The sequence below is a fragment of the Panthera leo genome, chromosome A1 (genome assembly GCF_018350215.1).
Source record: "Panthera leo isolate Ple1 chromosome A1, P.leo_Ple1_pat1.1, whole genome shotgun sequence".
Classification (NCBI taxonomy): domain Eukaryota; kingdom Metazoa; phylum Chordata; class Mammalia; order Carnivora; family Felidae; genus Panthera; species Panthera leo.
Genome location: NC_056679.1, coordinates 232,907,951 through 232,935,433, shown reverse-complemented (window position 1 = coordinate 232,935,433; position 27,483 = coordinate 232,907,951). Strand labels below are relative to the sequence as shown.

The 27,483-nt window shown below is 50.2% G+C and overlaps 1 protein-coding gene and 1 long non-coding RNA gene across 9 annotated transcripts in view; one reads left to right on the top strand and one right to left on the bottom strand.

Annotated features, from left to right (window-relative positions):
• ADCY2 (adenylate cyclase 2) overlaps positions 1-26,113 on the top strand; it is a 412,867-nt gene extending 386,754 nt beyond the window's left edge. For 4 of the 8 annotated variants that reach the window (XM_042953381.1, XM_042953369.1, XM_042953390.1 and 1 more), the window contains 5 exons: positions 1,040-1,186; positions 2,945-3,052; positions 16,203-16,317; positions 20,694-20,818; positions 25,291-26,113. In XM_042953381.1, the coding sequence (XP_042809315.1) occupies positions 1,040-1,186; positions 2,945-3,052; positions 16,203-16,317; positions 20,694-20,818; positions 25,291-25,443 (648 nt within the window). In that variant the 3' untranslated portion in view covers positions 25,444-26,113. Of the gene's footprint in view, positions 1-1,039; positions 1,187-2,944; positions 3,066-16,202; positions 16,318-20,693; positions 20,819-25,290 lie in introns of those variants that run through there. The other 4 variants (XM_042953376.1, XR_006206545.1, XM_042953400.1 and 1 more) reach the window with 4 other exon arrangements.
• LOC122228406 lies at positions 21,403-23,073 on the bottom strand. The gene is made up of 3 exons (XR_006206563.1): positions 22,350-23,073; positions 22,061-22,264; positions 21,403-21,543 (listed from the first exon to the last, which is right to left on the bottom strand). It is a non-coding gene; the product is annotated as an uncharacterized LOC122228406 (long non-coding RNA).
• Positions 26,114-27,483: the final 1,370 nt, after the last annotated feature.

Sequence of the window (27,483 nt, the reverse complement as noted above, 5' to 3'; positions counted from 1 at the left end):
CGCCAGTGGGGGGGACAGGTCTTCACACCCAGGACCAGCCTCTCTGCCCACATAACAACGCTTCCTTTCTCAAACCTTCACTGAACTTCAAGTTTCGCTGTGTGTTGAAAAAAACTATGGAAACGCCTTAAAATTGTATTTAGAAGACATTGTAATTTTATTCATGTCTTTGGATGCAGAAGTATGAGCCTCTTTGTATTTAACAGCAAAAGCCTATCTTGAATAAACAGAGTTGGCGTTTGATTCGATGTGGATAAGTAACCCAGGGAGTGTCGTCGGTTCTTTCTGGGGTAATTAAGAGGTAACTTGAGGAGCCCCTCTCAGGAGACACTGAAGAAAAACAGGCATAAAGACCTCAGTGCAAAGGATGTAGCCATGACGATGTAGTCATTTTAGGCATTTTAGTATAGTAGTTTGGGAGATCGTTTTGTTGGCCTTCAGTTGCTTATAGGACATTTCTTTCTGAAGCCAGAAGTCTGCGATCTCTTGTAATCGTCGAAGGCAACGATGGCAGAGAAGTTTTGCCGGAAGGACACCTCCTACTGGCTGCCAGTGGCAGTGGGAACACTGTGTTGAGGGCTCAGCCTGCATCCTGCTCCTTAGAAGCCCTCACCTGCTGTCATGGCCAGCGTCCGGAATGGGCCAGGGGCTGGTTTGGGGCACATGCAGGGGGGCACCGGGTGATTTCTTCACCAATCCCCGCAGAAAGAAACACTTGTCTTAAGAGCATGTTTGTTGTTTTGGGGCGCCTGGGTGGCTCAGTCGGTTAAGCGGCCGACTTCGGCTCAGGTCACGATCTCGCAGTCCGTGAGTTCGAGCCCCACGTTGGGCTCTGGGCTGATGGCTCAGAGCCTGGAGCCTGCTTCGGATTCTGTGTCTCCCTCTCTCTGACCCTCCCCCGTTCATGCTCTGTCTCTCTCTGTCTCAAAAATAAATAAACGTTAAAAAAAAAATTAAAAAAAAAAAGTTTAAAAAAAAAAAAGAGCATGTTTGTTTACAAGGTTCCCTAGTGCTCAGCTCTCGCTTTCCTCCCGGGCAGGAGTTGTACCACCAGTCCTACGACTGTGTCTGTGTCATGTTTGCTTCCATTCCGGATTTCAAGGAATTCTACACAGAATCGGATGTGAACAAGGAGGGCTTGGAATGCCTTCGGCTCCTGAACGAGATCATCGCCGACTTTGATGATGTAGGTACCCGAGAGTTACCCCTGACAGGCCAGGGTGGCCCCCGTCCCACACTTCGGCATTCTGGTGGCCATCCCGTCTGAAGTTAGTCCGATCCTGTGGCGTGTCTTAATGCACGTCTCCTGGCGTAATTATTGGTGGCTGGACGAAAATTAAAGCCTTTTGCTCTGTTATGGTCCTTGACGAATTTTGGAGAAATGATATATTTTATTTGTGAGGTAGTGTGTTCCCTAAGAACCAGTACCAAAATCGGTATCAAGAAAATGTCTTTCCAGTCTGCTGGCGGATTTTCTCAAAAGGCTTGAACTCCAAGGAAAGTACTTGCTTATCGGTTGATACAAAAAGAAATAATGAATGTATTTATCATAGTAGATGACTGGCATGTCTATCTCGGCATACTCCAAGGTCAGATATCAACTTGAACTGTGCAGGGATGATACGCTCTATTATTGAAAAAGCAATATGGATGAGGGATAATATATTTGAGAAGGGACACGGTATATGTTTCGTAATTTGAAATACGTATCATTTTTCAATTTTCAATATTCTGCCTACATGGAGAATAATGTGTTTTGTTTGCTGATAAGAACAAACACACCAGTGGTTTTAAGGATGTTGCTGCTACATCGTTCTTATAAATATCAAGCAAAATATAGCAAAATTGACATCCATGAACAGAGGTTCATCGGGATTCATGGAACTTCGAAATACCATGACGAAATTATTTGTGTAACGTGATGTTTGCAGGCCAAGCTTCTAAATGTCGTGTGTGACCTGTGCATTTCTCTGTTATCACCATTGTCAGCATGAGATTGACTCAAGACTTAGGGCGAAGTAATGACAACTAGCGCCTCCCATGGTTATGCCAGGTTCCTGGTGAGAAACAGTGGCCTATTGGCTACAGTTGCCCCTCAGTGAAATAAATGCTCGCCAGTACGGGTGGGTGAGTGGCAGGGCTATTTTGGGTTGGATTGGCTCATGGATATGAGGTACAGGCATTTGCTAATCTGCCTTAGACCCTCTGACATGGAATCTTGAAAGAATCCCTTCTGAAAGCAGGAGTGCCGACAAAAGGTCAGGAAGATGTTCCCAGCCTTCAGTTGGTGCCTTTGGCCTCATGAGCAGATAAAGAACCTTCCAGAGTCTCCTTCCCTTCCTCTCTCACCCCTTTGTTCTCTTTCCTATAGCTTCTGTTCTTACTTTTACATTTTCTCCATCCCAACCCAAGTCCGAATGTACTTGGCCGGGGAGGAGGCAGTGGGAGCTGGTCACTGGTACCAGAAACTGGGACAAGAAGTATTAGGGTCAGAGCTGATGGGGAGAGCCATCCTAGATAATTATTCCCTTTACATCTAGAGCTCAGAGGCAAAAGCCAATTCTCGGCACTATAAGTGGTCATAAATCACCCTCACCACGCAGGGAAGACCTCCCTCACTGAATCATACTTTTGTGTTTGGCCTTTTAAACACAGAGATGGGAAATTTATCTGAGACTGTTATCACTCGCATCATAATTTATATCGGTTCCTTCCCTAGCAGATTAAAAGGTAATTCATGCTAATTGGAAGCATATCATTATGCTTTATGCATATGCTTTATGCATATGTATAAAGCGTTCTTTCTCAGCAAAGCCCGAGGTCGCAAATGTGAATAAGCAGCAGTTGGAATCGTTCATATTCCTGTTGCCGTGAACTAGAACTGGAGAATGTCTTTAGACACCGCACCCAACTGAGTAACTGAACACTTGTCATTGCTCCACAGCTGCTGTCCAAGCCGAAATTCAGTGGAGTTGAAAAGATCAAGACCATCGGCAGCACGTATATGGCCGCGACCGGTCTGAGCGCCGTGCCCAGCCAGGAGCATACCCAGGTACGGACGTGTCGGCCGCACAGCAGCACGTTGAGCCTTGGTTCCACCCACGGATCATCCCTGGAGCCAGAACGGCCACACGCTAACTCATAAACTGTACTGTGTGTACAACCAAAGCCTCGGTGATTAAGATCCTGTGAAAAAAGATGAGAAATCCAGAGGCTTCTGAGGGTCCGGTCACAGTAGTCCTTTCTCCGGTCAACAGGGATAGGAAAAAAAAAACAAAACACAAAAAAAGATCTGGTCGCTGCTTGAGTCCAGATAAATATACAGGAAAGTAGATTGGAGTGGTTTATTTTAAGATGGCTTTAAAAGATGGCTCCTGGTCTTTTGATTAAAAACAGTGTGGCCAAGGGGCACCTGGGTAGCTCAGTTGGTCTAGTGTCCAATTCTTGGTGTCAGTTCAGGTCATGATCTCACTGTTGGTGAGTTCAAGCCCCTCATGGGGCTCTGTGCTGATAGCTCAGAGCCTGGAGCCTGCCTGAGATTCTCTCTCTCTCTCGCTCTCTCTCTCTCTCTGTCTCTCTCTGTCCCACCTCTGCTCTGGCTCTCAAAATAAATAAATATTTACAAAAATTTTAAATAAGTAAAATAAATAAAAACAATGTGTCAGGGCACCTGGGTGGCTCAGTCAGTTGAGCATCTGACTTCGGCTCAGGTCATGATCTCACGGTTCATGGGTTCGAGCCCCGTGTCAGGCTCTGTGCTGACAGCTCAGAGCCTGGAGGCTGCTTCAGAAACTGTGCCCCCCTCTCTCTCTCTGCCCCTCCCCCACTCACACTCTGTTTCTGTCTCTTAAAAATTAACATTAAAAGAAATAAGTAAAAAATTGTAAAACGTGACCAAGGGCCACCTGGGTGACTCAGGTGGTCAAGTGTCTGACTTTTGGTTTCTGCTCAGGTCATGATCCCAGAGTTTGTGAGATCAGCCCCACGTCAGGCTCTGAGCTGACAGCGTGGAGCCTGCTTGGGATTCCGTCTCCCTGTCTCTCTGCCCCTCCCCCACTTGTGCTCTCTCTCAAAATAAATACACAGTAAAAAAAAAAAAAAAAGAACCAATGCGGTTAAAAACCAAGCTGACCACTTGGAAATTTGGTTGAAAAGGTGGCTTGGGCAAAATTGAGTTATCTTCAATTAACTGTGGTTTTGAGAGGGTTTTCTGTTATGTTGTGTTTTGTTTCTGTGTGTATGTATGTGTCTGTGGGTGCGTGGATACGCTTGTGTAGACTGTGGTTCAATAAACAAGACCCCCTCCTTCCTTTGAGGACAGCGGGCTCCCTGACGGCACCGGCACAGATTTGCTATGAGGCAGGGGTGGGTGCATCTGAGGAACAGAACTTACCAGAGCACAGCTTGCTGTAGGCAGGCCGACTCCCCCCCAAGAAAGGAAGGGCTGAGCCCGGAGCCGCTGCGCCCTCTCCCGCGCCTCCCACAGACCGGATGGAGTGAGAGAGGGACGGAGGGACAGCGGCATGCTAAGCAGAGCTTCTGCTCTTTTCCTCAGTATTCATGGGCCGAGACTAGAAGGCGAGCCATCTGACTCAAAGTTAACGCTAGCAGTTTTCCGGGGGAATGGGTAACACGTACCCTATTTGCTCTTCTCCTTGGGTTTTTGCTCCCAGGTTATTATTTTGCAACGGGTGGGCGTTACCTGAGTAATGAGGAAAAGTACAATGGCAGCAAAAGAAACTTCAGAAGAACCTTATCTCGGGTTCTGAGCAGTATCCTTCCAAGCCATCTTGGTGCCCAAGGCAAAAGGAAGAATGCGTCGCCCTGTATAAATGGCAGTGTATATTTCTAGTGGTTGATTTTTACTGACAGAATATTAAAGTGCTGACAAAACTATTGGGAAATTGGAGTATATGGGTATGGAAATGTAGAATACTATTTTAATACCAGTTAGTACCTTAATTATACCAACAACAGAACTAATGATAATTTTATCTTCCTGGCTTTATGGAAGCAAACTTATACCTTTTTAACACCTTTAGTGTCGTGGGAAAAGTTAACCATTAAAAGAAAATAACATGAAATCTTGTATGTAGCCCTTTTGCCTCAGCCTCTAAGGCGTTCAGCAAGGCGCTGTCGGAACTTAGCTGTCTCAGTCAGCGAGGGGGCCACCATAACAGAACACCACAGGTTCATGGCTCAGAGAGCAGACATTTATTTTCCCCCAGTTCTGGAAGCTGGATGTCCCAGATCAAGTTTCTGCAGGATACATCTCTTCCTGCTTGTAGATGGCCCCCTTCGTACTGTGCCCTCACATGGTAGGAAGGAAGGAAGGAAGGAAGGAAGGAAGGAAGGAAGGAAGGAAGGGGAAAGGAAAGGAAAGGAAAGGAAAAAAAATGAAAGGAAAAGGAAGGAAGGAAAGAAGGAAGGAAGAGAGAGAGAAAAGGAAAGGAAGGAAAGAAAAACAGGAAAGGAAAAGGAAGGAAGGAAAGAAGGAAGAGAGAAAAGGAAAGGAAGGAAATAAAGGAAAGGAAAAGCAAGGAAAAGCAAGGAAGGAAAGAAGGAAGGAAGAGAGAAAAGGAAAGGAAAGGAAAGAAAAAAGGAAAGGAAAAGGAAGGAAAGAAGGAAAAAAGGAAGGAAGGAAGAGAAAAAGAAAGAAAGAAAGAAAGAAAGAAAGAAAGAAAGAAAGAAAGAAAGAAAGAAAGTTCTTAGTGGGGAGGATTTTAAGACTTCAAGATAGGAATTTGGGTTGGGACACAATTCACACCACATACTTACCTTCATTTAAAATCTTGATACATTCCTTCTGGATTTTTCTGCATTAATTTTTATTTTTAAAATAGGCATTAGGATGTCCTTTATCATGACTCTTGAGCTTTTTGGTGCCTCCTTAAATTCTGTGCCTGAGGGGGGCGCCTCACTCACCTCCTGTCATCCGGGCCCTGATTCTGAGGCCTCTCCAGCTGATCTCCTCTCTCGGAGTCATTTAGGGCACTTGGCCTGATCACGCCCAGTCCAGACCTTAGCTCACCGGTAGCCACTTTCTGATCCCTTGTGGGGCTCAGCGCGGAGATTCTCAGAGGCGTCGCTGGTGTAGACCCACTCAGCATTCAGCGTGTGGGGTGGGCGCATCCTCCCCCGTCCCGTAAAGCCTGACGCGTCTGCCTGTCTTCCCTGATTCTGCCTCCTCCAGACCCCGGCCCTGCAGCCCACGTCTCTCCTTTCCCTCGGGCACACCCTGTGGACTGATCGCCCGCATCCACCGCCTTTATCTTTCCCCTTCCCCTCCCCCCAACCCCTCCCCCCAATACCAACAACAGAAATCCCACTCTTGAAGACCAGGAAGCACTTCCACATTCCAGAACCCCAGCCGGGTTGTGTACTCCTCCCGCTCATTCTTGAAGTCCTGCCTGCGGCGTCCGGTAGAGCTGACGGCCCCCTTCACCTAGAAGTCCCCTTGTCTGTCACCTGCCCGTGGTCCATCCCTTTGGGACACTGTCCGTGCTCTTGCCCCGACAGCTGCTCTCAGTCAGGGGTCTCCATCCATCCCCTCTGCGGATTCAGCCCCTGCCCAAACCGTCACCTGCCACCCTGATCGTGGGGCCGGACCTACCATTCCAGCTTTCCAGGGACAGCCAGTTCTAACCCCCTCATCTTCTTCCCGTCCCCCTCCTCCCAAAACGGGGCCCCAGCCATCCCCTGTGTCTCTGAGGATGGTGCTGGAGAGCCCCATCTCCACTAGTTCTCCAAGTCGTTCCACGCGTACTGAAGACACCATCCACACGGGCAAAGCTCCGACTTTCACGGAAGCTTGTCCTGCGCCCTGACCTGAGGAACTGTGCCTCCTCTGACCTCCTGTGTCTAGAGCCCATTTCCCTGCCTCCCACGGGCAGCGTATCACTTTCAGCTTTCTTGCAAAGGTGCGTTTCTTATCCACCATCCGGATCGTAGTGCCCTGTCGTAGGCGGCGTCCCCAAAACCCCCAGCAGGGGGCGGTGTGCATGGCGACTACTCCGGCTCGTTGGCGGAGGACGGAGAAGGTGCCCACCTAACCTCCCAGAACAGTGGGTGGCTCCCTTCCCTGTTTCGCACACCTGCCACTCCCGATCCAAACCCTCTCCTTTTTCCCCCTGACGTTTCTGAACACTCGCAAAATGCCTCCTGAGTCTACTTTTGACAAGCCTGAGAGATCCCCCCTCCCAACCATCCGTGTTACAGATGGAGAAGGAGAAACTGAGGCACAGCAGTGAAGTAACTTGCCCAAGGTCACGGAGAGAACAAGCAGCGACAGACTTGGGCTGCCAACCCTGGGGCAGGGCTCCCCTGCTGGTCCAGAGCTCTGCTGCTGCCTCGTGGGCTCCTTCAGCACCCCTCCCGCGCCACGTTCATGTCTGTGCCCGTCACTCACTGCTGCTTCCTGCCTCACTTTAGCCCCCCTCTCCTGTCCCACCTGCCCCACCCCTCCTGCCTTCATCAACCGCACCCACCAGACTGGCCTTCTTAGCCACCCTTGGGCTGCTTCCCAACTTCTTACCGGTCACCCCTGTCGATAAGCTCGAGTGGAAAAGAACGTGAGTCTCAAGTAAGACCACTCATGACTTAGCGCAGTAGCTAAGCTTTCTGCGCTCCTGTGTCCTTACATAATGGGGAGTGTGCCCATTTCATAAGGCCGTTGGGAAGACTGCATTAATATGCAAAATACTCCTTGGCCACAGTAGGTAATAAAAATGCTAAAAGCCATAGTAATACAGTGGTGACTTGTACACTGTTTTGCATATTGTTACTATCGCGCCCTCCAACAGAACAGCTACGAGGGTTTCGGACATAAATGCAATATGATATGTCGTCATGTCCGTTCAGAGAATGTACTCCATATGAGCTATTTCTATTTCGGGCATTAATTAGATCTTGGTAAGGTCATCCTAGAAATATTTTGAAGTGCAGTGAAAGTCTGCTACAGGGAAAGCACATTACATTTGATTGGGGTGGGGGGGTAACACTTGATAAATATCAATGTAGATATTTGAAATGAACATGTCTTCTGCCTTCTGTAACCCACCTGTAACCTACCTACTTGTTTTCCTCACTGTAAGCCAAAAAACCTTGCTACGTATTGTTTGGCCAAATATTTAGTTTGGCAACAAGAGACATTCGATTTGCAAAATATATTGGGTTCATCAAGGATTAATGTGCTTTCGTTAAATCCCAAAAGAGGCAGAGTTATCTGGGTAAAAGCCTTTTGAAATCGAGCTCTTACATGTAAGACTAGAAAACCTCCTCATTTTCTACTTGGGGGGCAGCATAACTTCTCCATTGGGAAAACGGATGCATAGCAGCCTGTCAACACCTGGTCAGAGTAGGGCTGACCGCCTTTGGATTTTTTAAATGAAATGGTACATTCTGATTTTAAGCTGAAAGGCAACGTGACAAAATGGTCGGTTGAATTATGCATCACAACTGATTGTTTTTAAAAGAAGCAGGCATTTGTCAAGAAACGAAACGTCAGACTGAGAACAGGCTGGCGTGCTAACCCCACTCGTGATTCCGTGAACACGCGCCTGACAAGTAGGCGTCCAGGGACGGAAGTCAGCAGCCGGCACCCCGCCCCCACCTGCCAGGACCTCACCTGCTTGCAGGACGCCCGGGTGCAAAGCCTCCTGCTTGTTCCAGGCCACGGCCTTTGCACGGTAAACCCTGACAGCAAATTGTGGTCCCAAGTATGTTTTTCTTGACTTACAGAGTCCTTTTTTTTTAGAAAAAGGACATTTCATCAAAAAATTATCACTTCCGGCTTCTCCTGAAAACTGGTAGATTATCTACCTGATCTTCATCCCCGATGACAGTGTCCATCAGCTGGAACGTAGAAGCAGCTGCTTCATTTAGACTTGAGCGTGTTCTCAGTTTGCCACACTCCCCACGACTCCCTATTGCCCCATGCCCTCTGCTGCACTCTAGAGCCTCGCCTCCTCGACCTCCGAGGGGCTCTGTGGTGTATGAAGACCATCCTTCGTGGCCTAGTCAATGACCAGGGTTTCTCTGGCCGTAGCCATTATATAAATGCTTCTGAACTTTTTCAGAGAAACATCACTGACAGCTTAAATAGGTTGAAACAAAAACACAGGAATGAAAACTTTGCATTCAGATTCTCGCTTGGATTATATTATTGCTGTGATAAACCAAACCACGAGCTCTCATTCACAATCTCAAGTAGATGGATACCCATTGCTGGCACCACTTTGACAAGAAATAATTTGTTGCTCCAGAAAATACAGGGGAGGGAAGGAGCAGAGAAGCAGGAGGAGGCAGGGAGGTTTTATTCTTCACCCTGGAATGAGCACCGGTGCTTTTCAAAATTTTAGAAAGCATTTGTATTCTTAGTCTCTTTTTAGTCTATTTAATTATTTGTTGTAAGTAAAAACTACTTGATTTTACAATCATTTAAAAACGAATTTAGTATTTTTATTTATTATATGCCAACAAATTCAGCAGTGGACCCAGAGTGGCAGGTTGAGGGTAGTTACTAAGCACTACCCTTGGCTCCATCTGGTTCTCGCCCAGTTCACCCCATAGAGACACCGTTGCGGAGGGCGCCAGCGTGTCTCCTTTATTTGGCTCCCCCCGTCCCCCCGATGAGTTCCCAGGCTCCATATGATCAGCCCGTGAGATGCCTACACTCGCGCATCCAGCGTATTAGCAAAACTGAGTTGCCAACAAAGCAAAGAAAAAACGTTTCCCATCCGCATCCAGCGACTCAGGTTAATGGCTCCGTCTCAGGCTCGGCTGTTCTAGGTTTTACTGAGCTCGTGGGACATCCAGCAGGTGTTTCCTTTCCCCACTGTGGCAAGCGTTCCCCGAAGTTTACAGTCCGGGAAAGGCGTGTGTGCAAACGATTCCAATGTCGGGTGATGTGGAGAGTGTCTGGGAAAACCGGAGACAGTCTCGGTCAGCCCAGGCTGCCCTAGCAACCGCCAGTAGACTGGGTGACAACGTACCTTTACTTCTCACAGCTCCAACGGCTGGTATGTCCAAAACCAAAGCACCAGCAGGTGAGATGTCTGGCGAGGACCCTCTTGCCGGTTTTCCGGTGGCTGTCTTCTCGCTGTGTGTCACCTGGCGGAAGGCACAGAGAGGAAGCCAGCCGTCCCCAGCCCCTCCTAGTGAGGGCGCTAATCCCATTCACAAGGACTCCCCCCACATGACCTAACCCGAGGCCCCACCTCCTAATCCATCACCCTGGGGATTAGGCTTCAACATGGGAATTTCTCGGGGGTGCAAACGTCCATCCACAGCAAGGGGTCTCTGCCAGGGTGACTACGGGAGAATCGGGGAGTCGCTCTGAGACCCTCTGCTGCCGGGCTCCTGGTAGCTAAAGCACACTTTGAGACTAATAACCATAGTTCCCTTTACTGGAGAAAGTAGAAAACAGTTCGGGTCTCTGCTGAAATGAAAAGCGTCACCCGATGCTGTGTATTTCTGTACAGACACCAAAGCTACCGTGATGTGTTGTAAGCAGACTGAAATCTCTTCCTGCTTTCGTGCTACTAACAGGAAGCTGCAAACCGAAAGAAACTAAACCACTGATCTTCACTATATCCACTGAGAGTCTCAAAGACACTGGAAATGGCAGACTTTTAGGTCATCGTCAAAGCCGGGCATCCCCGTAGGATGCCCAGTGTGTTCGAAGGGAGAAGGTTCTGAACGAGGGCGTGAGACAGTTTCTGACATTTTCCTCCTCGATGTTTTTCACGTCAGAGTGACCTGCTTCTCTAAACCATCATGAAAGAAACTAAATAAATCCTGAGCCCCAAGGATATAGGCTGCATCCATCTAACAAATTCATTTCACCTTACCCACAACCCTGAGAGATAGGCAGTTTTTGTCCCGTTACAGACCAGGAAACTGATGCCCAGAGAAGTTGAGTGACTCAGCCAAGGCCACACAGCTAACGGTTATAGAACCTGGGGCTGGACCTAGTTTTGCCTGATTCCAAAGCACCGACAGTTAATTCGGGAACTTCCTACATTCGGACAAGTGGTGGTCAGGATGTAAACCGCGGTCCTGGGGAAAATAAAGGAAGAGGTGAATGGCAGAAGCGTGCCCATGCGAGGCGGACGTGGGAGCTGAGGGGCCGCGGTGGAGGGGGCGTAGAAGGCCAGGCTCGCCAGCATCTCGGGTTTCCGACTTAGGGATCTGCCGCTGATGATGCCATCGGCAAAGCAGGAGAGTCAAGAAGAAAAGCTGTCTCGTAGGACATGGAATACTAACGTTAGTTTTGGATGCACCGTCCGTGCTCGAAAATACCGAGTACGGTTTCAGCCGTCCACGGGGGTGGCGGACAGTTCCAGAACCATTCGTGACGACTTCCCGGTGATAGCTCTCCATCAGCTGAGTATCTCTTAGGCTCATCATCCAACCCACCTGCCACCATTTACCATCAAGGCTATCAAGGAAACTGCTTACCTGTTTGTCCACAGGTTTGTGCATATTTTGCGTAAATCTACCCCAAGGAAGCTCACGAAACTGAGTGCAGCGCAAAATGTTTTAAAGTGGAAGGAAACGCAAAGATAAGATGCGAAGATTCGAGGCTGACACATAAAATGCCAACGGCACGGTTCCCACCGCGTTCTAGATGCGCACGGGGTGGGGGGCAAGTCGACGGCGCTGCTACGACAGGGCCCCGGACTCAGACTCCTGGCGGGGAAGCCTGGTTGTGCGGCTCCCACCTGTTAGGAAGCACCCGGGGCCTCCCGTGCCCCATCTGCACGGTGGGGACGAAGACAGAAAGTCCCTCACGGGACTCAGCGTGAGGATTAAATACCTTCAGGCACACACTGCTGCTATGTAGCCTTCGAGAATTCCCAGCAGCCGGCACAAGGTCAGCGTTCCAGTGTCCGGACGGACGATCTTACTGTCACTCCTCCATTAGTATATTTGAAAACCGGGCCACGTCAGGTACGGACCCTCATAACCATGACAGTGGGTCTGAGTGACCCGTGTGCTTGGCAACTAACTTTCTCATGGAAAATGGTTTAAAACGTGATTGGGGGGGGGGGGGGGGAGTGCTTGCTAGAACATCCCCTAATGTGCATTTTAGTAAAATACTTTCTCTGTAAAGTGAGGTGGGTGGAAAACAGTGAATGTGAGTTGAGTGAGTCTAGACGGGTCCACAGATGGCCTAGCAGTCAGGCCATTTTCCATAAATCCTTCTTCGTGCCTCGGGGTTTGGGTTCACACTGGGACGTTGTGAGTCCCAGGGGTGTCCTCTGACGGGTTCCGGACACTCGAGTGTCTCCCCAGGTGCGAGCCGATCTTCAGGCCGTGCCAGTCGGCTCACCGGGGCGACAGTGGACGTTCCCTTCAGAGAAGGGACAGACCTCAGGGGATCTCCCAGGGGCCTCAAGTGGGAGAACAGCTCCTGGGCAGTGGTTGTAAACCTTCAGCATCAAATAGATGCCACCACCGCAGGGGCACAGTGAATGTTTGCTGGGGGGACGAAGAGAAGGGAGGAGAGAAGAGAGGTCAAGGAAGGAGGCAAGGTGTACGTCAATTTCAGCCTAAAAAAATTCGGTGTTTACCAGACAGGCACTTGAGTTACAAAACAACCTCAGTAAAGACGCATTTACTTAAGCAGGGTTCCTTGCTGGTGGAACTTCCAAAGCAAACGGCTCGCAAGATGTGTTCCGGGGCGCTCAATGTGTCTATTGCCATGTCACTGGAAGTCGGTTAAATATTTGGAGACGTCTCACAGAAATCACTTGGGTCGTGGGAGAAAGAGCTGCTTTATACTGTCATCAAATATTTATCAAAAGCTCAGTTATAAAGACTTCTTGAAACGAACTGAGCTCTTCTTGAGACCGAGCATAACTTTTTCCAGGGTTTACTAAGCCCGAACAAGTTACGGACGTTGGATTTAAACCCCACTCCCAGAACTCAATCTCTTCATTCATCACGGAGGTCGAGTAAAACCTCCAGCTTACACCCGCTGCATGAAAACAGATGGGTGATCATTTATCAGGGGAGGAAGCTGGTTTGTCTTACCGTGGTTCAGGAGAAAGCAAACCATTTCCCCCCCTGTGGCAAATCTGTCCCCCTTGCTGGAAGTCGTGATGTTCACTACACAGGATTCTGCCTGTTGATTTAAGAGTTCGTGCTTCCAGTTTATTTTTTTTAGTTTATTTTGTTTTAGAGAGAGAGAGTGTGTGTGTCTAAGTGTGAAAGAGAGAGAGAGAGAGAGCGAGAGAGAGAGAGCAGGGGAGGGGCAGAGACAGAGGGAGATGAGAGAATCCCAAGCAGGCTCCACACTGTCAGCGCAGAGCCCAAAGCCAGGCTTGGACCCACGAACCATGAGATCATGACCTGAGCTGAAACCGAGTCCGACACTTAACCAACTGAGCCCCCCAGGCGCCCCTGTGCTTCCTGTTTAGGAGCAAGATGTTTCCAACGGACTGGAGGCATGAACTTCCCAATCACGCGGTCCCCGTGGGTCACGAGACCAGAAACATTAGCGCGCTCTGATAGAAGAGCAGAACCGTTTTCAAGCAATGACTCTGCGGCGCGTCTGGATGGCTCAGTTGTTGAGCGTCCGACTCTTGATTTCAGCTCAAGTCACGGTCCCAGGGCTGTGGGATCGAGCCCCGTGTCGGGCTTTGCACGGAGACTGCTTGAGATTCTCTGTCTGTCTCCCTCTGCCTTTCTTCCCCACTCATTCTCTCTACCCCCCTCTCTCTCAAATTAAAACAAAAAACTGTAAAAAAAAAAAAAAAAAAAAAGAAATGATGGCATTTTCACCGACGTTACCTGGCAGTGTGTTCCATAGTTCCAGTTGTTTAAATTGTGTGGATTTTCTCTCGCAATTTTTAAGTTGAGGATTTGTGGAAACAATAGCGTTTCATCGGTCTTTCTCTGGAATGATAGGATTTCTCCAAGGAGAGGAAGGACGTTCTCAGTGACTCCTCTGCTCATGTTTATGTTATTTAGTGCAATGATCTCGGCGGCCAGCTGCTTGCCCCTCGGGGCCATTGGGCAGTGTCTGGGGACATTCTTTCTTGTCAGTCCTGGAAGGGGGCATCTCTTGGAGGAGGCCAGGGGTGCCACTCAGCATCCTGCAGGGCACAGGACGCGGCCCCGGGACAAAGAATGATCCGACTCAGGTGTCATCAGTGTTTACATCGAGAGACTTGCCTGGTGCTACCCTTCCTGACTCCTTCGGGGAATAACCCCATTGTCATTTTCCTTTCTCCTTTGGCCGTTACCTTGGTTTTCTCCATCCCCCTGTCACCTTCAGGGTGCAGGACACATCCCCTGTCTCCACTGTCCTCCTCCCTCATCCCTCCCGAAACCCTCAGAGCTGGTTGCTGGTTTCACCCTCCATGGTGAATGCGCCCCATGGTCACCACGTCCCTCCCCTCTCACCGTCTTGAGAGCTCTCTCTCTCTCTCTCTCTGAGTTTGCTCTGCTGGGGCCCCCTGCGGGATCAGACACTTGAGCTCCACAAAGGGCCACCCCTCCTGCTCTTCTCTCAAGTATTTCTAGCGTCCTTACTGATTTTGTTTCCTCCCCCAGCCGGCTGAGGCTGCTCCCCGTCTTCCCGCTTGAATACCCTGTGTCCCCTTCTGAGCCTTCCCCCACTTCAGTGGGTGTGTCAGTGCCACCCCCCCCCCCGCCCCTGGTGTATGTTTCCCAAATGAGCATCAGTCGGCAATGACCTTCCACCAGAGCTCAGCAAGGCTCTCCCTTCCTCCTACGCACTTCCTCTAGGCTACCCGACCGGCGATCTAAATGCAGTCTCTCAATAAACACGTATCAGGTGCCTCTCCTGGGCCAGACACTTTCATATTGTGGAGACGCAGATTAATAGAACATAGTCTCTGCCCTTGGGGAGCTCACAGACGAGTGAGGGAAATAAAAGACCGCACTGATTCTAAACCACAAGCCACAGATGCAGGCCAGGGCTGGGACTGCATTTCACGCCCCTTCTTGGTGCGCCCAGTCGTTAAATATTGGGGCAGCGGGAACCTTTCAGACATGTAAACACCTTTTATGAGTTATACGCATATAATAGTAAAGAATCTGTGTTTATAAAATAACCCCAAATAGAAATTTTACAAAGGTGACTTTCAAAAGGAAATACAAATATAATAGGTGTTACAAATTAATAATATAAATTAGTAACAGAAATAGAAATAGAAATTAGTACAATAGAAATAGCAATAGAAATAGAAATAGAAATTAGTAGTAAATGGGAATACAGATTCCCACTTACCTTCACTGGGAGCCTTGAACTGGTCTTTTCCTCCAGCTCTATGTGTTTGATAACTATTTCTCAAGGGGCAATAAATCCCCAGGGACAGTAAAGGCAGGAAATCGTTACCCCCCTGTATCTGCTGGCTCTGGCTGCTGTAACGGCACCACAGCCTGGGCGGCTTAAACAACAGAAACTTCTGGAGACTAGAGGTCAGAGATCAAGTGCAGACGGGGTTGGTGTCTCCTGAGCCTCTGTCCTCGCTTCCTAGACGCCATCCTTCCCCTGCTTCTTGGCGTCGCCTTCTCTGTGTGTCTTAATCTCCTCTTTCTAGAAGGGCACCAAGTCATGCTGGATTGGTCACTAATCCCTCATTGGATCCTAATCTCTTATTTAATGATAGCCATGAGAAGCTGCAAAGCAAATACTGAGGATTTGGAGGTTATGAATTTGGGGGGATGGGGGAGACAGGTAACACCTTTCCCCTAAAAGGGAAGATGGGGTGTTTCCAGAACCGAGGTGAGCCGTGTGGCAGGTGTGGAGTAGGGAAGGGGAGGAAAGGACCCCGACCTCTCTGCCCTGCTCTCCCTGACCTTCCCTGGCCCTCCCATTAGCCAGTCCAGCAGGGGGCCAGAGGTCACCCTAGGAGCCAGAGGCCAGCGGAGAACCAGGAGCCAGCCCCTCCTCGAAGTGTCTTCTGCCGGCAGTTTCTGGGTTAAGACGACATAGGTCCCATTCCGTGTCTTCCAGTGCCTCAGGTCTCCCCGCGGCCACAAAAATGAACCGGGACACAGGGTCCCCTTGGGAGGATGAGTAATCCTCACACACGCCTGTCTGCCGGGCATTGCGGCCCTTGACCTCAAGCATTGCTGTCTGCCTGGAGCCCAGGTTTGTGACCCAAGGGACCGTTTCCCTGCCGGTTGACCTCTAACCCCACGTGCGTGTGTTTGTTTCCTCTCAGGAGCCCGAGAGGCAGTACATGCATATCGGCACCATGGTGGAGTTTGCCTTTGCCCTGGTGGGGAAGCTGGACGCTATCAACAAACACTCCTTCAACGACTTCAAGCTGCGAGTGGGTACGTTGTGTGAAGAGCGCCGGCTTCCGGGGGAGCGCACGGCGTAAGGAACAGGCGCACCGGAAGTGTTGTGTGAAGGGATCTGACTTCCGGGGGGGGGGGGGGCGGAAGGGCACAGGCGCACCGGGACCGTCGGCCATCTTGCCACGCCGGACTAGAGTCCTGGCGGTTGTGTCTCGAGTGCCGGTGGACTGAATTTGGGGGAGCAGGGGGTGGACAGGCTCAGGGAAGTTAGGAGCCTCTGAGGCACTTCAGTGCAAAGTAGAAAACAAAACCCCCTTTGGTTGGACCCAGGCTGCGAGCACTATGTCTAGCAAGTGGACCGTGAGCTGGCTTTCAGTCCCACGGCCTCCTCCTTCCTGCCAGGGCCCCTCCGCCAGGCACGGCGTGCGCGGCCTTAGACCATCCCGAGGAGCCGTTGACTGCAAACCACGGTATTATTTCAGGATCAGCTGCCAGTGAAATTAGCATGGGCTGGAAGATGCATCCAGACTTCGGAGATCCAAAAATGTAAAAAAAAAAAAAAAAAAAAACAAAAAAACAAAACAGTTTTAAGGCAGCTTAGAACTGTTGAAATAGTCACACACTCCTAGGCTCACAACCTCCAAACGCCCCAAACGTACGTCCCAGGTTCTGAAATAGCTATAGCTTTTCTGATTGAAGATTCAGCCCTGAGAGAAAAGGCCAGCTTCCTTTAAGATTTAAAATTTTTCTATCTCAAGAATAAACACTAACAAAATTAAATTTTCTAGTAGGCTCTTCCCTGTAAGCTGGTCCATGAGCATGTTTCGTGCTTACTTGCCTTTTACAAACGTCTGTAAAAATAAAAAGTGTGTTTTACGTGCTCGGCTTAGCACGCGGCTGTCTTGCCATATTTGTGGTTATGGCCATTTGTGATTGGTAAGAGCTGCTTTGACCATTTTATGTTCCTCTTGGCAACACATTTTGCTTCTTCTGAAAGCAAGTACGCATAAGAGGAGCTCTTTTAACAAATTCCATTTGAATGGCTTTACCCTGCTTTTGGATACAGATTTCAACTTAAAAAAAAAAAATCCCGATAAATGGCGAGCGATTTTCTTCCTTTGCTCTGCCTATGTTCTGAATTTTAAAACCCAGAAATATTTTATATCTCTTATAATGTGGCCTCTTGACTGCTTGTATATTCTGTTCATTGTCAGCACCTGGACACGTTTTGCTTTATACTTTCTCACCTCCGTGCACAATGGGCCTCACCTTATACCCAGGTGAGAAGGGGCAGGCCGGTGGGAGGCTTCCCCCCAGCCTGCTGACCGCATCGAACATGCAGGTGTCCCCTAGATCCTCGAGCTTCTTTATTGTTTTGACAGCCTAGAAAGTGAGCTCCTCGACCTTTCAAACTACCCTCAAAAAAAAAAAAATTTTTTTTTTTTTATTCCACGTTAGAATGATCTGCTCGATTAGTAAACGCATTCAAACCAAAATACTACCGCTCTTTACTGCAAGGTGAAATAGAGATCGGTGTTTGCTGATCACATGTGTTACTTCCCCAAACATCACAGCTTTCTTGGTCTGGACCTTAACGGTATTTCCCAGATTAATGCGAGCAATTGAATGGGCCTTCTTCGAGAAGAATTTGAGTGTTTACACTGATGACTGAATAACTAATAACGTCTATACAGTCACCCCACATGGCAGCTCTTTTAGGTTTCTGAGGAAGCTCAAGGTCTCGCGGGCCTCTGGGGCTGCCTTTCCCCACCCCTCGGCCTCTCTCTCAGGGGTCTGCCTGCCCTGCTGCACTTGGGTGTGTGGCGCCATCCAGTGGCAGTTCATGGTAGGAACTTGGAAGAGTAATACTTCAAAAAAAAAAAAATTAGATGATACAAATAAGAAATGCTGAATTCACTCTTAACGTCCTCTTCTGCATGTCAAGCTGCAGAATCAGTCGGTCAGCGGGAACCAAAATCTGAGCACATTCCTGCACTAAGTGGAGATTGACCCCGTGCCAGCAGTCAGCAGCCCAGGCTCTCCCCACTGCCTACCCCGCCAGGCACTGACCCAGCAGGATTCAGCAGCCCGGAGGAAAGCTGATGGCAGAGGGGGCTCGAGGGCACCAGCCAGCAGCCGGCGGCTGGACCAAATTCTTTGGGGTGTCTAAAGCACAGTGTGGGCTTTATTGAGCACTCCGCAAAAGCAAAGCAGAATTTCTTTTTTGCCTCTTGCATACCTTCAGAGGTTTTGTGGAATGCCGTTTATACCGTTTCCTGCCTACCTCTCCATTGCAAAGAGGAAGTTTTGCCTCGGGTCTCTAACAAGCCGTAGTGCACTAAGCAGTACAGCAGTGGGAGAAGGGATCTCAAAAACACCCTCATTAATCAGTACAAGTTGACTCCTGCAGCAAGGCAGGAGTCCTAGATCTAGGCGAGAACACACACCTAGGGCATAATCAACCGAAGTCAATAACTCTGTTTCTATTTCCGTGGCCTTCCTCCGCACCACTGCTGGGATAACTATGGGTCTGTGTGTTTGAACTGAGATCCTGGGGCAAGGACTCATCCTACCTGGTGCATGGGAGTTGGGAGAGAATCCCAGGCCTCTCTGATTAGAGAAGTTGATCAGACTTCTAAGGAGACGGCCCATGTCTCGGGCAGTGTGAAGGCTCACGCTGAGCTCAGGTGTCAGCACGTGATGACCGTGGGGTTATAATCGCAGCTACAGAGAGGACAATCAGAGCAATGGCCTCCTCTGTTAGTGGTGGGCCAGGCTGCCTGATTATCTGGGCAGTCACATGGGCAAGCCAGGGGGCAGCAGGGCTGGAGAGTGGGGCCTCCTGAGTTGCCCCAGCAACCTCTTGATGGCTGTCCCTGGAGAATCAGTTTGTGAGGAGGTTTATGCCAGAGGCTGGATTGTCCTCAATCTGATGAGTGCAGAGCTGTAAAGAGCCCAGCTCAAGGGGGACAAGAACCCAAGCAAAAGAGACGTCCCCCCACTTGTGCGGAGACGGCCTGTGGGTTGCACCTGCTCCCCGGGGGCGAGCCTGTCTACCCCAGGACCCGTCCAAACATGATGCTCTTGGGGGCCTCTCCCAGGAGAATTTCCTCAAATCTGAACTCTGTCAAAATCTCTATATTGCCCACACTAGGACCTGTTATTGTTCTAAAGTTGGCCTGGGTAGACTCCCTCACTAGCACGGTGTGCGTTGAGAGAGCCCTTTGAAGGTGCTTTAGCAATGGAAATCAGAGGCACAAACATGGTCCTCTGGAATCCAGTAAACTTGGCATTGGGACATTATCAAAGGGAACAACCTGAAAGGTGGGAAGAAGCCTCGTGCGCGAGAAGCGCATGGCAGCATCCTTACCAGCAGGGCCAGGGAGCTGGCTGCCACTGCCATCTGCTGCCTGTCTGATGGCGCCCTCTCCTGCTTTCTTGCCTGAATCCAGAGGTGGTGATAACAGTACCCACTGCACAGGCTGTTGTGAGCATCCCCAGAGTTTTACAGTGCGCAGCAGGTAGAAAATGCCACACTGGTGTGGGGGCAAGTGGCGGATTCAGCGAGATGTTGGCATGATCCCAGAAGTCCATCAGTGACCAGACTGCCAGTAAATGTGGTATATCCATTCAGTGTAGCTGTTTGAAACAGAAAGGTGTATATTTCAAAAATTAACATTAACCACAAAACTGCTGGAGAACAGTGATCATCTCTTATCTAGGATTATGTAGCAACATAGAAGACTCAGTCGGGTGACCAACTTTGGCTCAGGTCATGATCTCACAGCTCATGAGTTTGAGCCCTGCGGTGAGTTCAAGCTCCAGTTTGGATCCTCTGTCTGCCTCTCTCTCTGCCTCTCTCTCTCTCTCTCTCTCTCTCTCTCTCTCTCTCCCCAAATCAAAGATCTTTTAAAAAAAAAAAAAACTTAAGAAAACTATTATAATGTTTTGGTTTTTTTAATTTTCTTAATGTTTATTTTCTTGAGAGAGGGAGACAGCACAAGCTAGGGAGGGACAGAGAGAGGGAGACACAGAATCCGAAGCAGCCTCTAGGCTCTGAGCTGTCAGCACAGAGCCCGACGTGAGGCTCGAACCCACAAACCATGAGATCATGACCTGAGCCGAAGTCGGACGCTCAACCGACTGAACCACCCAGGTGTCCTGATACAATGTTTGGCTTTTTTAAAAGCATAGCCAACTTTATGTTATTATGGAATAAAAATGATATCTGGGTACCTACGTATGAATCAAGACCAAGAAGAGAAACAAATTATTTTTCTTTGTTTTAGAATTCCGTGAGTTGGGCTAATGTTGGCTGCATAACGATGATTCAGAAATACTCTTGTACAACTTTTCTGTTGAAGACGGTCGCTGTAACTTGAGTCTTCTTGCCCGGTTCTGATGCATTGCAGGTATTAACCATGGGCCTGTAATAGCCGGTGTGATTGGAGCTCAGAAGCCACAATACGATATCTGGGGCAACACCGTGAATGTGGCCAGCAGGATGGACAGCACCGGCGTGCTGGACAAAATACAGGTAATCTAGTCTGCTCCGTCATCACGGGCCAGGTCTATTGTCTCGGAAGTCATAAATGAGCATCATCATAATGACAATGATGTATTAGAGCAAAGGATCTTGGTAGTTACTTCATTGGTGAAAAGAACCTGAAATTGACATAAGTCTTTTTTATTGGGGAAATGGTCATCTGTTTCTGCACTCGCCTTTAACAATAATTGAGGAACGTAATAATGTAAAGGTTATAGCTTTGGAGGAAGTCAACGATGGCCAACGAGCAGCATGGCAGTCTGACACCTGAGCGAGTCAAGGCTGGCCCCTTCTCTCCTCTTCCATCTCCTGGCACCAGAACCTTGAAGGGAGCCCTGCAAGGGAGAGGGATTGTACAACCAAAACCAGACAGAGCCCCCAGACTTCCCGTCCCAGAGGCTGAGTTGGAAGGAGGCAGAAAGGAGCCGACTGGGGAAAGACGAGGGACGAGATTCAGGGTGATATGAGATGGCAACGCCAAATGGGGCCAGCATGGGATTTGGATATGGAGAATGACCGGACAGCACTGGAATCCACGCAGGGGAGGTTGCTCGGGCAGAATGCCACACACCTGGAAAGAGAGACCGACCTCTCCTAATGAGAAGAACGTGTGCACATGTGTGTCTCTGCAGACGTTTCTATTCGCCACTCCCTCAAAACACAGCGATTCCCCATTTCACCCCAGATGCCACGCTTCACTTCTGGAAGATAAATTCCTGCCAAGTGGCAAATTTGTGTGAAAACCACTGGACGCAAACAATAAGCTTTTTTCTCTCCCCCCCCCCCCCTTTATGGAGAATTCGACAAGTCCCTGTTCTGTGTGCCTTGGCTTGGCCCCTGTCCTCAAGTAACCTTGCCTCCTAACATTCTGATGGAGATTCAGAGTTCTTTTCTGAAATTCTGCCCAAGACACCAGCTCCAGTGCTATCAAAAGCGGGCTTCTCGTTAAACTTCTGCCTACTTGCTTTTCACACTCTTCACCTGCCTCTGCTTCTGTGAACCTTCTATCGCATATCTTTAATTTTTGTACGGAACGGGGCCTATATCTCACCTTCTTCCCACCGGATGACTAGTCAGCAGTTGCCGAAAGTAAGCAACAGAGAACGGGGAGAGGTGGCAGGCGATGTGGGGCAGAGAGGAACGTCTGGGGCTTCCCAGTCAGACCCAGACGTTGCCAGGGGAAAAGAGTCGGCTGGCTGTGCTCACGAGAGCCAGCCCAGACAGAGCTCTCACCAGAAACGGGGCTGGAGCGGTCGTCACGGTGTGTGGAGATGGCCTCGATGCCCACCACGAGAGGCGAGTTCTACCACCTTGGCACCTCGCTGACCCGTGCCATGATGGCACCACGGCCTCGAGGGCTTTCTGCCTGCGTGTCATTAGCTGTTCCTGATGCCCCGGGGATGCTCCAGGGATCCTGGACAGCGTGGGGTCTTGTGTCTGGCGTGGGGAGAGGGTGCTCCTATCAAGGACGCACGTTCCCAACCTGCAGGCCAACCTAGGAACCCCCCCCCCCTTCCCACACCTGGAACATTCAGAAGACATGTTTCACGACTCTCCAAGTGGTTTTCAAGCATTTGGGATACGTATCAAAACCCATTTAAGAGAGGCTGTTCGGAGAGAGGGCTCCCTCCTGGAGGTCGTAAATCCCCTGCAGGTCAGTGTTTGAAATGAGCTGGAGCTCGCGTGTCTCCGTCTCCAGGAGGATATTGGGCCTCATAAAACTCCAGGTGATTTAGGGCTGAGCAGCGCCCCCTGGAGGGTCTCTGTGCACCCGGAGCCGGGAGGAGAAGCCCCTCCGCGTGTGTTCACTCAGCTCAGCCGCCGGGAGGTTTGTGTCCAGCAGGTTCCTCCTCCTGAGGCCGCGGTTCACTCCGTCTCCAGTAGCTTCGCATTTCCACTTACGTGCAAGGAAAGTAGTGAGACGCCAGGAAGAATCAGAAACGATGCTGAGATCGTTAAAAGCTTCTCCCGGGCCTGAGGAACAGGTCCTTTTGATTAAAGAGCATCCACGCCCACCACGCTTTCCAGCCTGGGAGCTCACAGAACACTGGAGAAAGCCCGCGTGTCACCCAGCCAGGCCGCCCCCGGGCTTGGAGCCATACTGGCCACTGTTCGTCGGGGAGACAGCTCCCTCCTCCTTGCGTCACGGTAATTGTGTGGTTGGTGTTCCAGATTCCAAGGGAGAGCTCACAAATGCCCGTGTGATACTTCACACCAGTAAACACCTTGACTGCAGAATTAACCCCCGAGGCTCCGACAGATGTGTTTGTTTTCTGTGGCAGGTCGGAAATCAGACGCCTCTGGAATTCTCTAATTCTGATTATGCCTGAGAACTCTCATCATGAGACCCTGTCTGTAATCTGAGTTCCCGGCTCTGTCCGTATTCCTTCGGTTCTTCCCCAGGATCCAGAGTCCTTCCTGTGCCCCTGGCTTCACCTCCCAGCTACACTTGTCCTTCCCCAGGACTTGGGCTCAAGCTAGCAAAGGACAGGACATGAACATACGGCACCTGTGACCCTCTTTTCTTGCTCTGGTCACAAGGGTCCCGAGGACCCACACATTGGCTAGGGGCTGGCCACACATTGGCTAGGGGCTGGCACCTGTGCTAGGGGCTGGCCACAGAGTCAAAGTACAGGGAGACAGGGTGGTTTATCCAGCTCTTTCCAACAGACTACCCTTGAGATCTTTATATGGCACCTTTCACCCTTGCTTCTGGGGGCCTCTGGATATCTTCCTGGATTCTCGTAAGCACAGCCCTCCTATTTCTGCCTCTGCACCATGGCAGTGTCTGCCCTTGCCACCTCTCTCAGCCACCAGGCTCAAGGAGGCTGGCTCACTGCTGCGGCCACTGCCCCCACCACTGCATGGTCCCCCGACGGCACCCACCCCAAAAGCAAAATCGTGTGATACCATTGCTGTGCTGTTCACAAGCCTGCACAGCATGTGGGTGCCACCCACACGGCCAAGGTGGTCGGGTCCCATGGGTGCCATGTTCATCCCCTGATGCAAGGGGAGGAAGTCCCTCCTCCTCCCCCTTTTCCCCCTCCTCCTCCTCTGCTTTCTCCCCTGCTTTCAGAGCAGCATTACCAGGGGTTTCTGGAAAAAACACCTCCTCCCTCTCTGCTCAAAAGCCAGATACCACCTGGGAGGCCTGGCTGGGGACCGTGTTCCTGACACGGGGGTCTGCCCTCACTTCTGAAGCTGAGGCCTCTATTGGTAGCCTAGTCTGTTCTCACCTCACCCATTCTCTGCTTGAGAAAGCGTCTTCAGCAGGAGGCTTCGCCAACACTCAAGCAGATAAATGCCACGCAGACCTGAGCTGTCATCCCCAGACCTGGCCCCCGAGGAGAGCACGGTGCATGCTCAGGCTGAGATGGGGCAGGACTCGGTACAACCCTTCTCCCCTAAGAGAGAGGGGCCGTCCTACCCGGGAAATTCCTCTGCCATCTGACACAGCCGGACCCGAGGCGATTCGGCAGTGGGGGTCCTGGCCTCCTGGGGCAGTGGCGGGAATCACGTCGACAGGCTGCAAGAGAGGGGCCCGGCCCTGGTCACCTTCTGTGTCAGCTCGGTGAAGGGAGGAAGCTTGAGAAGACCTGACTCAGCGTGTCATGCCCCTGCTAAGGCTGGCGCAGACCCCTACTGTCCTTTTAGTTTTGTTCTCGAGCATTTGCCGAAGCAGGGGGCCATTTGCGGGAGCTGACGGTGCTTCTCAGGGTGTCTTCTCCCATCTGAATTAAAATCCATTATTCACATTCATGATTTTGTGAAATGACATTCATGACAGTTTGTAACATCCCACTACAGTATATTTTGATTTACTTTCCCTCTTCCGGGTCTCTCTCTCTCTCTCTCTCTCTTTTAGTTTATTTATTTTGAGAGAGAGAGCGGGAGGGAGCAGGGTAGGGACAAAGAGAGAGGGAGAGCGAGAATCCTAAGCAGGGTCCTCACTGTCAGCACAGAACCTGGCACGGGGCTCAATCTCACGAGCCGTGAGATCATGACCTGAGCCAGTATCAAGAGTTGGACGCTTAGCCGACTGAGCCACCCAGGTGCCCCTTTGCAGGTCTCTTATATGTGAATACGTAACCTTCACGTAGCTGAAGTCATAGCGTGGGTCTGGGCTTCAATTTTTCCTTTGGGGGTGAACAGATCCTGCCTTATTTCCTGGTCTCGGCCACGATAGGGATCATGACAGCATCATGGTTTACACCGCCCTGGAGATCACTTGACTTTTTAGGCGGTTTAGAGTCTGTCACCGTTGCAGCATGAAATTACGCGTTGTCCCTAAAAGGCTTTTCTGTTCCTGCGTGATTCTGTCTTCTTCTAATTTCTTAGGAGTGGAATGAAAGGGCCAGAGAGCATGAATGTCTTTTGGCTCCTGATCTTGGCGGTCAAACGACCTTCCGGAGGCTGTGTTTCGTAGGCACTGACCGCTCCTTCGTCTGTCCCTGTGCTTCTAGGTCACTGAGGAGACAAGCCTCATCCTCCAGACCCTGGGGTACACGTGCACGTGTCGAGGAATAATCAACGTGAAAGGCAAGGGGGAGCTGAAGACGTACTTTGTAAACACGGAAATGTCAAGGTCCCTTTCCCAGAGCAACGTGGCATCCTGAGGGGTTGCCTTCACTTCGGCAAGAAGACTGTACTTTCGGGAAGGTACAATGCACTTTCTGACTGCGAGCTTTGTCTCTCGTTTTTGGTGTGCGTGCTCTGTTGTGTCCTATGGAGCCTTTTCAGACTCGTTCCTCTGACCTGGTGGCATACCGTTTGGTGTCTGACGTGTCCCAAGATCGCTCTGCCACTTGCACTGTGCTTACTCCTAAGCAGAAGGAAAAGGAGTGTGTGTTATGGGAGAAATGCGCTCAGAGAATTCACAAAGATGACAGAGGTGAAATAAACAAAAATTCTTAAGGCAATAAAACTAGGGGGTGTATATTATCTTCCAGTGCATGTTTTTTTTTTTTTTTCTCCTGGAAAATATGGTAGCTGGCCAACCGCATCCGCTAGTCTGATATTACAACACACAGTATTTGTGAATAATTGATTCCGTCGCCCCACATGGAAGTTGACTGTGTTCACCCAGTGTATCTCATCGCCGGCGGCCATCCACGGGACCCACGGTCCTGTCGCCTTGCTCTGTCGTGTCTCGGGCCAGAGGCGTGCAGCCACCCATCACCAGAATTAGTTCTCATAACCTAGGACCAGTTTTGTACCAAACGCGTCCGATGTTTTGATGCCATTGTCTTTTGTAAGGTTGATTCATTAAAAGTTTTACGTACTTTGGTTTATAGTCTGTATCTTTTCCCCCCTTTCCTTCCTTCTCCTCCTCCTGCTCCACAGCCGAGGTTGGCTTTCCATTCTCCTGACGGTTGTTTCAGAAAGCACGCCCCACGAGCAGCGATTGGGAGATCCTTGGGTAATTCAGATCAGGACAAGGCTTGTGAGGTAGACACTTGATTCTGCCACTCTCTGGAAATGCTCCGAGCGCCCTGTGGCATCTCTAGAGGATGTTTTCTAGGGAAAATGTTGTGTGTGTTTTTTTATTTTTTTAAGGTTATTATTTATTTATTTATTTGGAGAAAGAGAATGCAGGCAAGGGAGGGGCAGAGAGAGGGGGAGAGAGAGAATCCCAAGCAGGTTCAGCGCTGCGAGCACAGAGCCTGATGTGGGGCTCGAACTCACCAGCCGTGAGATCACGACCTGAGTTGAAATCCAGAGTCGTGCACTTAACCGCACACGCCAGCCAGGTGGGGCACCCTTGGCTTCTGTTCATAGCTCAAGGCAGGCGTGTGTGCGAACCGGAGGACCCCAATCTACCAGGAGCACCTTGTTCTTGGCAACTCAGACCCGAAGCACCGGGCCCTCGTTGGATTCCTAACTGACCGTTTTCTGGCCGTGCGACTTTGACCACGTCGCTTAATTTCTCTTAGGGGTATTTCCTCATGGGTAGCTTAGGGGATCAGGTGTGACTGAGAGAGCTAATGACCATGCGAGAGCCTGGCAGGTGCCCAGGGCTTTCTCTTGCCGGTGCCATCCTGCCAGGACTCAGGCTCACGTAAAAGCACTTCTCGAAACTCCTAACTGGCCTTCCTCGCCGAAGTGGGAATACAGCATGATGTGTTCCATGGTCTGCCTCAGTCAGGCAGTGTTGGAGATCTCCAGAAAGGTGACCGGAAGAGGAAACGTAGTATAGGGACGTTTGTTTTTGCTGTCATGGAAACGTGGCCTAGGAGGCCTGGGGTCTCACTGACTTCAGACCAGCCTCCTGTGTCATTTGTAATAATGGTCATCAGCTGCACCTTGTGGGCCCCTCCTTAGAGCCTGCAGCACCCATCCCAGGGCACGTCACCTCCCCTTAGTGGACACGCACAGTTGGGTGATTTGCCAAGCGCCCTCAAGCGTGGCTTTCTGCACCCACCAGGGATATGCTGAATTTGGTGAAAAGAACTCAAAAGGACAGTTGTTTCTTTCCCCCGGAACTGTGTTGCTAGTCTTAACCAAACAGTATACTTTTCTTTTTTTTTAAATGTTTATTTAGTTTTGAGAGAGCACAAGCAGGGGAGGGGCGGAGAGAGAGGGGGACGGGGGATCCGAAGCAGGTTCCAGGCTCCGAGCGGTCAGCACAGAGCCCGACACGGGGCTGGAACTCACAA